Genomic DNA, 9,396 nt, shown 5'->3' with positions numbered 1-9,396 from the left:
GCGGCCCCTTCTTCGGGACGCAGAAGCGATCTGGCGACAGGTAAGTCGCCAGGATCGCTTCTGTTGTAAAGCCGACAGTCGGCTCTACAAGTTTAAACAGAGTCCCGGCGGCAAAAGTCGCCGGGAGTCTGTTTAAACAGCCCCGATGCTGGCGACGTACACTGTACGTCGTCAGTCACGAAGGGGTTAAAAAAGTACATGAGCTTATTTTCAGGCAGATTTCAGTGGTTTTGTCCTGATTAGACTTTAATAGCAATACCAGAAAAAAGTGCATCACAATAGTTTTTTTACATGATGTCATAGATGCTACTGCTAAGCTAAACGCCTGCAAAACATAAAAAAATGCTTCAAAAATATGTGTATATCTGCATAGAAATGCCTGAAAATGGCAACACCCAGGCTTGAACGGTCGCGAAGAGGTGTTATGCTTGCCTCTCCGGCAACCCGTATCGACTACCTTCTCTATGTGCTGCAGTATTTGTCAGGCTCTTCAGCATTTGACACTTCTAGAATGGCAGATGTCTGTCTCTCCTCCTCCCTCCTTGTCATGGTTTCATCCTCCAATTCCCAAGACACTGCTGTGACCCGGAGTGATGTAGGAGGCTAGATGAGGGAACCACAGCGTGCTGAAGAGTCTGATTGAGACTGCAGAGCTTTAACAGAGAGAAGGTAGGAGACATGGGTTGCTGGAGAGGTGCTCATAACAGGCCTTTCTGCATACAGAAAGGCTTCTTCACAGTAAGAGTTGTGAAAGAGTGGATTAGGCTGCCTCTGGAACTAGTTCTAGCCAGCTCAGTTAATTGTTTTAAATAAAATCTAGATACATTTCTAAATTAACATGATATAACTGTATACTAACATTTTATAATTAATAACCCCAGAGACTGTTGATTCAGGGAATTGTTTTAGGGGATTAGGAAAGACGTTTTTTTCTCTGTTGAAGCAAATTAAACCAAGCTTTATACACTTTTTGGCCTTCCTCTGGATCAACTGCGGGTAACAGGTTCAGTTCATGGAAGATTTCTGTTATTTCCATTAAGTCATTTTTTTTCTTCTGCTGGTTAAACTCAATTGTTTATTTTTTTAACCTGAAGTACAGTGTAACTTTGTAAAAGCTTTGAGTCAGCTCTACTGATAACTAGAGAAAGCCTCAAAAGCTAGGCACCAGCCAGTGGCGGAATTATCGCCATAGCGAACTAGGCAGCCGCTATGGGGCCTGGGGCACAGGGGGGCCCGGCTAGGATGAGGAACAAATGAGTCCCCCTCATGCCGTCTGGGCCGCCTGAGTCACTATGGCATTGCAGGCTGCTGGCTGTCACTGGCGGCTGTGAGGAGGAACACGCCACTGTTCAGATCACTGACAACATGTCAGTGATCTGTTCAGCGGTGCGTTCCACCTCACAGCCGCTGCTGAGTCAGAGACAGCCAGCAGCGGCAGAGGAGAAGGAGGCTGGGCCCGGTGTCGGCAGCGGAGAAGGCGGCAGGGCCTGGCATCGGCAGTGGAGGAGGCGGGGGCCGGCGACATAGGAGGCAGGGCCCGCCAGCGACCGTGGAGGAGGCGGGGCCCGGTGGTGGAGGAGGCTAACAGGGGATCGGGCTGACAGATAATAGGTGCGCAGGGGTGTGACCAGCCCAACTGAGACCCTACAGAGCCCACCATAGAGAGTCTATGGTGGGCTCCACAGGGTCACTCTCTGGCTTTTTGGGATCTCAGGTGGGCTCTGCAAGGGGCGTAACCAGAAATCACAGGGCCCCATACAAAATTTTGCTATGGGGCCCTGTGATTTCTAGTTACGACCCTGGCACCAGCTCTAATATTTAAGAACCATTGACTACCTGGCCCCTGGAATTTGTCCAGGGCTGAAATAAACACATAGTTGAAATATGTACTGTATTTGTTCACTGTTTTACCTGCAAAATATTTATTGTTTTGTTCAACCATCATTATGATTATCACACTGTATAGCCAGGTGGATCACCCTACTACTTCTTGGTTTAACTCCCTGCTAATTAACCCTTTTGTGACCATTGATGACTAGATGTCCAGACAAAATTTAGCTGTGTCAGTATGCGTCAGTTAACAATTATGCAAAAACTAATTTGCTTACTTACAAAATGTTTACATTTTGTTAGGAACATCTAAGGCTTTTTTTTGGCACAAAGTTTAATTCAATGCTCAGTCATATTTCTAATTACTGGCTCGCACATGGACCAAAAAATGTTAACATGCTTTTTGTTATTTTTATTAAATAATTTCAACAAAAGACAGTTATACTGTCACCATCTTTGACACTGAAGGGACATTAGTATGAATGAATATACAAAAGGAACAATTTCTGTTTCCCCTGTCCCATTCAGAATTCATGCCCCCCTTTACTGATTAAATTGCCCCACTATATAGGGCCACCTCTGACATTCCAAGGTGTGTCAGAGGCTCCTTATGACAGTCTTCCTCTCGCTGCTCTCCCCGGGCCCTGACATGACCACTGTTTCCTTGTACGACCCTAGATAACAGTTCCCTATCACATTGTATTCATCAGTGGAGAGTAATCATGATAGCTGTTATCATTTATTATTTTATAAAATAGATTTTGGGTTTTTATGGCTGCTGAATACAAGGTGGGGGCATGCTCTCGAAAGTAGCCTAAGCGTTGACATCCGAGATTGTGAAAGGCAACATGAGCAGCAAATTTGGGAGCACTCCAGTAAAATGTATGCAGCAATGGTGAGAACAGTTTTGCATTCTAGGTCCACACTGAGTGCACCTCAAACTGTTGCAGCTTTCACTAACATGGTATTGTTTATAAAAAAAGTAATGTGATCACCAAAAAATAGCTAATCACATGTTAGGGTAACACTCTGATTTCCCCCCCGATTATCATTAGCAGCTCTGCATGCTCCTAGCTACAAAAGGGGATGGAGATCAGAGATCCCTCTGTTCTGGACATCATGCAGGGGAATGTTAATCTACAGATGGGAAGAGGTTTAAACAATGCTCATGATGATTGATTTATATCGGTGTTGAACTAAGGAATAAGCGTGCTGCTTGGAAACTAATTTCCTAGCTTGTTCTTCTTTACTGCTCACCTCCCAGTAAACCTCACATTTGCATGGACATAACCTTTCAAAGTGGAATTTTTGGCCCATTACAACCAAGACAAATCATGAGCCTCCCAGTCCCAGCTTTCTATCCTCTGTAGTGCCGACACTTTTCATGAAGCAGGTGATATATAGCAAAATGTTCCACAGCTTGTGATTAAAGGAATGCTACATCATTTGCAGCCTTTAGGGGTTGTTTGTATATAATGATGAGCATTCATTGAAGACAGGCAAGTAAACATTTCAATGAGCACTACAAAGAACTACAAATAATGGTGCTGTTTTTAGTGTCCACTCCAACGTTCTGCTCTAATGAGCTGCACAATTTAGCTTGTCATTGATTAATACGTCTTCTCTGACAGCACATACAAATATCCTCCTCCATAGCACTCACCCTGGGTTTCAGCAATGTGCTGACTTTATAGTGTGGATCAGGTGGGAGTTGAGCTGATGTAAAGTAATGGAAAAGATCATGGAGGTATTGCTGAAAGTCAGTAAGCCCACACTTCATCTGTGCATGGAGTTTAGAGACACTCACAGAACCGACTGATCTTGGATATAAATGTCACATAACTACACAAATCACAGACATGCATATGTCTGCTCAGATGTTACAGAATTGTTTTGCTTTCACACATAACAGCCATTTAAAAAAGGCAGCAGCAAGAAAAAATAGATAACATGCTTTGGAATAGCAGATGATTTTATGGGGATTTCATGCTAAATGAAAATGGTATTATCAGCTATAAAACATTAAAAGATCTGGGTGGGAAGGGTCTTATGTTATAATAAGTTCACTTTCAAAAAATGAACTTGTCTTCAGGCTAATATAAAATCAAGATACTAATTCAAATATCTATCTGCTGAAATTAATAAAGTGATTGTGCTGCTTCAGGAAAACTTAAACATAGTAGTGCCTGTAAAAGAAACACAGCTAATACTTATCTGTCCCACTTCCTATGCTGCCACTCCTTGCTGCCTACCACTGCCAAACAATCTTCTGTATCGGACACACTTCCGGGTGGGATGGATGCCTGGTGCCTTGCTTAGTGCTGTGGTTCTTTCCCGCAGTATGGCACCAGTGTGTCATGTAGCAATGTTGGGACCAGCAGAAGGAGCCAAAGCACTTGACAGGAAACACAGGCATTCCACAATGCGGAAGTGTCAGATTCAGAGGAACCTTCAGGCATCAGTAGCTCTTCAAGAGAACTGCACATTGTCCAGCTGCAGATGATGCAGAGTGCCATCTCGGCACACAGCCGCCGGGCTCAGTGCGCTTGCTTTTTTTGGGTGCCATGTTTGTGGAATTTAAAGGTGGTTACCTTCCACACATGCCCTCTTCCTCCCAAGCCATGCTGCTCCGGGGGAAAGTTGTCCCTCAAGCTCTATCCATCTATTTTGGAGGTGTGAGTTCTCCACATATATGTGAATGCATTTGGATGGGAAAGGAGGGCCTAGATTGTGATGTTTCATTTTTTAGCCCCTTGTTTGGTTTGCAGGGACACACAGGAGTCAGCATTTGTTGGGGTTTTAACCCTTTCCAGGTGCAATGATTCAATCTTAAGCGACATTCTGATTTTAATGCATTCATAAATCCTTAAATTACCCTTCACATATGAATTTATATTAATTTGGACCTATGTGAGTTGTATGGACATTATACAGTATATGGATTGTGGACATAATTCCGGATAATACATTGATAATAAAAACAGCAACCTTTGTTATGCTAAATAAATATAAACATTACAATTAAAAGGCGCTTTGAGGGCCCCTAAAATACTAACAACGGATATGGTACCATCACACAGAGCCTGGGTGCATCTAATGTATTATAAAGGCATACATGTAAGAAATTAGGCATTCTAAAGAATTTCCATAAGAACATTTCTCAAGGCTGTAAAGAATGAGGGTAGGGAACACAGGTGGTAATGTTACAGCCTGTCAGAATCAATATTTCCAAACACTATCCTTGCTTTGCTGCCATCACGGCAGCCACACAACATGGAGGCACAACGGACTGGAGTAAACAGCTTTTAAGGACCAGATACACTGGTATGTCTCTTCTTGGAGTTATATCTTCCTGACCCAACAAATCAAGATGGCTGAAGACTCAGAACCTGGAAGAAGACCATGAAAAGATGGAAGCACAGATGGACATTGCATCACTGGAAGGGGCAGCTTCTCAAGGAAGATCTGTCATAATGCAAATATGCAGAGCACACTTTAAATGTGATACATCCAAAATACCAGGAAACCTTAATCACTGGTAGTACCAAACACAGAGTCTACGTCTCCTTCAGACATAATTAGTGCACTCCTACTTCATTAGGATTTGAACTTTGAAGACACGTTAAAGAATAGTATACACTTGTAAAATTAGAAGCTTCTTACCATCATCCTTGTCGGGCAGAATCACAATCTGAGCTGAAGGGAATTCAGTGCCCAGTCTTCCTCCCATAGGCATGCTTAATGTAATATTGAAAGTCTCAGCTTCCTCGTACAAGGAATCGTCTATGATCACCACACGACACATTTTCTCCTTTTCCTCCTTATCAAACCTCAAAACGCTGTTGTGTTCCTCAGGCCTGGATATGTAATCAGAGTAAGATAAAACGGATGTTGGGATGGTTCCAGTAGCCGTACCTGTAAAACAGAGTTGGAATGCATGAAACATTTGCAATTTGTCATATTTTGATGTGGCTGGGAGGCAAACATTATAATAACAAGATAACATTTTGTAAACTGACATAGTCTTTCATGTCGTTGGTGTATAGCGGCTGATCAGTTGAAATCTTTGGTAAAAGGTAGAAAGGCGTTCATTTGATTTATCATAGCTACCTATAGCATCATTTGGTATTTATTTTATATACCACTAACAAGCCTGGTTTAATGGCTAAGGTTTACCAAAGTTGGCAGTCCTTGATAAACCTGTAAGGTCTTAACAGATTGAACATGTATCATTAATACTGTAGTCTGAACTGCACTTCATACATACTGGTTAACAATACATCTGCCGTCTCTGTCACACCAAAGGCATGTCTAAAGTTATTATAACAAACTAACCTGTGACTACAGTACTTAAATCCAATTATGAGTCATGCTACAGGCAAAATCTATGACCCCTTCACACTATTTTTTGTATTCTGAAGCATTGCTTTAGGCAGACCATTCATTTTGATGGGCTGTCAATCTGCCCCAACGCACAAAGAAATCAATCCTGCACTAACGTTTACAACATAGCGCTGCGCAATGCACGGAGCATTCATATCTGTGCATTGTGGGGCGCTACAGCACACTAGATGAGAGTGTTTGAGTGTAATTAAGAAGTAATCAAAATGCACCGCAATTCAAATATACACAGTACATTATCATGGGTTGTGGTAATACACATTATAACACATACTAATACATGCATTGCAGTGTAAAGGGGCCCATAAGGTCTTGCCACACTAGGAACCCTGTCCTTGGCTGCAACTCCCCAGCAAGAGGATAGCTAAAGAGAGCTCTCACCTGCTGCTATGGTATCACTCCCTCTCTGGGTGGATTGCTGTGGAACAGTGCTTGTCAACTGCCTCAAATGTGGCCCTTGATGTCTCCATAGGGCTCCATATAATATTTATTATATTTAATGCTACAGAAACTGTCAGGGTGGACACCAAGGCCATAGAATCTTGCTCACCAGTGAGGAAGCAGTGATGGACCGACACCTAATTGGTTGGACCAATGATGGTGGATGGCTCTTAGAGATCCTGTCAGAGACCCTGTTGCTGGCACTAGGGTGACATAGCCCTTAGAAGCATAATAACCATATGTGTACTGCTATATATTATAGTCTTGCATACTGCCAGGACATACATTTGCATAAGTATCTGAATTATTTACTACAAATAGCAAGTTATACTTTTTAAAAAGCATTGCAACCAAATATTTGTTTTCTTCAGTAAAAAGATTATTTCAAATTTAGTAAAATGGGTCATTAATTAATTCTGGACTTCTGGACTAGCACTACCCCACAAACTTAAAATGTATGTAAACACCAACAATGAACTTCTACTGTTTGCTCTCTTTTGTTCTATGCCATTAAAATAATTTGTTATATCTGTCTGTTAACTGTTATATATAAACAAATACCTGGTGATCCTGCTAGAAATCCTGTGAGCATATAACTTGCTGTAGTAAGCTGACAACACAGTGAGGGGAATTTATCAAAATTGGAGCAGAGAAAATCTGGAGCAGCTGTGCATGGCAACCAATCAGCTTCTCTCTTTCATTTTCAAATCTTACCCGAGCAAACTGAAGAGAGAAGCTGATTGGTTGCTATGGGCAAATGCTCCAGATTCTGTCTGCTCCAGTTTTGATAAATTCCCCCTAGTGAATCTGCTGCCCATTGTTCCGTAAACGTCAGAACATTCCTCTATCCAATGTTATGGAGATGAAAAGGAGAATGTCCTGTAGTTCACATAAGAAACAAGCAGCCTGCGATTAAAACTCCGCTTACAGTAGAAAAAGGGTCCCGAGACCCTGGGACAAAAGTGTATAACTGACAGGTTCATCAGGTGAAAATAAAGGAAAGGCCTAAAAAAAAAGTAAAAACATATGCAGCTGCAACATCTAAGGGCTGGTAAGATGCAGTATGTTTGTTCTTGGATTTAGCTATACTTTAAAAGGGCTTTAGACCATATAACAGTTGGAGGAGAGCTGGCCAGTGCATGCCGAAATGCATTAAGCAGCTTTTTATGTTTAGATCTCTGAAGCAGAGTAAAGGAGGGGCACTGTGTACGCCTTCAAGGCCAGCTTACCACATTAAAAACAAACTAAGAAGGTGTTTTCTGCTTTGTTCAATCCCTATTCCTCCCAATGGACATTAATCTGCTTATCTCCCCAAAATAGGTATAAAGGCCACACACATACCTAGATTTACAGTGTTTGCAAAATATGAACATCTAAGTACAGCCTGTGTATTTTGGGCTATCCAATTTAAAAAATGTTGCCTATTCATTCTTTACTTGGCTGCTTTCCAAACATGCTGGTATAGTAAGTAGGGAATCTGATCCGGGGACATGACATAAATACCAGTGTACATTTTACACCTAGACATGCCATTCTCATCCATTTACAGCTTCCTCATTCATCCCAGGGAACACTTTCCACTACTTGTTGTATATCGGGCCATTATGCTCTTTCTGTGATTCTGAGTTTTCAAAAGCAGAGTGATGGAAAAATGGGGCTGCGGCTGGTGACAAACCAATCAAGAATGAGTTTTTATTTGCTGAATGAATGGGCAATATGAACTTTTCTTAAAAAACATCAATGTTGGTCTACTGCAGTTTTCATAAATCATTACCTGGGTCAACAAGCAGCACTGAATGCTTTACAACAGCTACTGTTTATATTTTCAGAGTACTAACTGTGCTTCCATAATATAGCAATCCCCTTTATAACTTGTAAAACTGTTTACAGGCTAATACTGTCATAAGGTAAGGTTAGAATTTTGTCACAGGCAGCACCCTCTAAGAGTTGAATAAGGCAGGGTTCTGCCCCCACTTCCTGAGGCTGCCTCTTGCTGGATGCTAGGCATAATCTGCAAGGGTATATCTGCAACTCAGCATCATACCTGCAATGTCTACTGTAGCAATAAGAGCTTTGAATATGAGTAAACCCCGGTTACTACTATCAAAGTCAGGGCTTGTCAGTTGGACTTGCAATTCATTAATTCAAAAACTGAAGTGTGCCAGTACAAGCAGCCCAAATATAAATCCTGCACACATACCTCACAAGACAGAGTCAAAGTGGGTGCATGGCAAACAGTGATACCACTGTTTGCAGGAGAACAAGCAAAGCCAGCACACTATGCACCAAATATGCAAGATCCTTTACTATGTGAAGTATACTGATCAAATGTACAGCCACAACTGATGTCTAGGGGAACAACCAAGCCCCAATGTCCCCTTCAGTGGCCTTCATGTTCATGAAATGTCATGTGTGGCTGTTGAATTGATCAGTATGTTTAGTAAAAGATCTTGTATACCTAATCCATAGTCTGATGATTTTCCTGTTCTTCCTTTACCACAAGATACAAAAAGAAGTAGCTATCATATAGAGGTGTTTTCTACACTGTAAGGTATGTGGAAATCCTCAAAATGAGTAAGTACCACCGTACAAAGCCAAGTCCATAAAGACAGAGTTTGACAGGTTAGGTATGGAAGAACTTGAGTTTCCTGCACAGAGCCCTAACTTTAGACCTACTGAACACCTTTGGAATGAATTAGAATGCCAACTGCAAGCCAGGTCTTC

At 41.9% G+C, this 9,396-nt stretch overlaps 1 protein-coding gene across 1 annotated transcript in view; it reads right to left on the bottom strand.

The window, feature by feature from the left end:
• The window catches only part of FREM2 (FRAS1 related extracellular matrix protein 2), a 175,347-nt gene that overhangs the window by 64,681 nt on the left and 101,270 nt on the right, over positions 1-9,396 (bottom strand). The window contains exon 6 of the mRNA XM_018560167.1: positions 5,494-5,745. Coding sequence (XP_018415669.1) covers positions 5,494-5,745 — 252 coding nt within the window. The remainder of the gene's footprint in view (positions 1-5,493; positions 5,746-9,396) is intronic.

Source organism: Nanorana parkeri, unplaced genomic scaffold, assembly GCF_000935625.1.
Source record: "Nanorana parkeri isolate BGI_ZX_2015 unplaced genomic scaffold, ASM93562v1 scaffold436, whole genome shotgun sequence".
Lineage (NCBI taxonomy): Eukaryota > Metazoa > Chordata > Amphibia > Anura > Dicroglossidae > Nanorana > Nanorana parkeri.
This window is presented reverse-complemented; position numbering and strand designations above follow the sequence as displayed.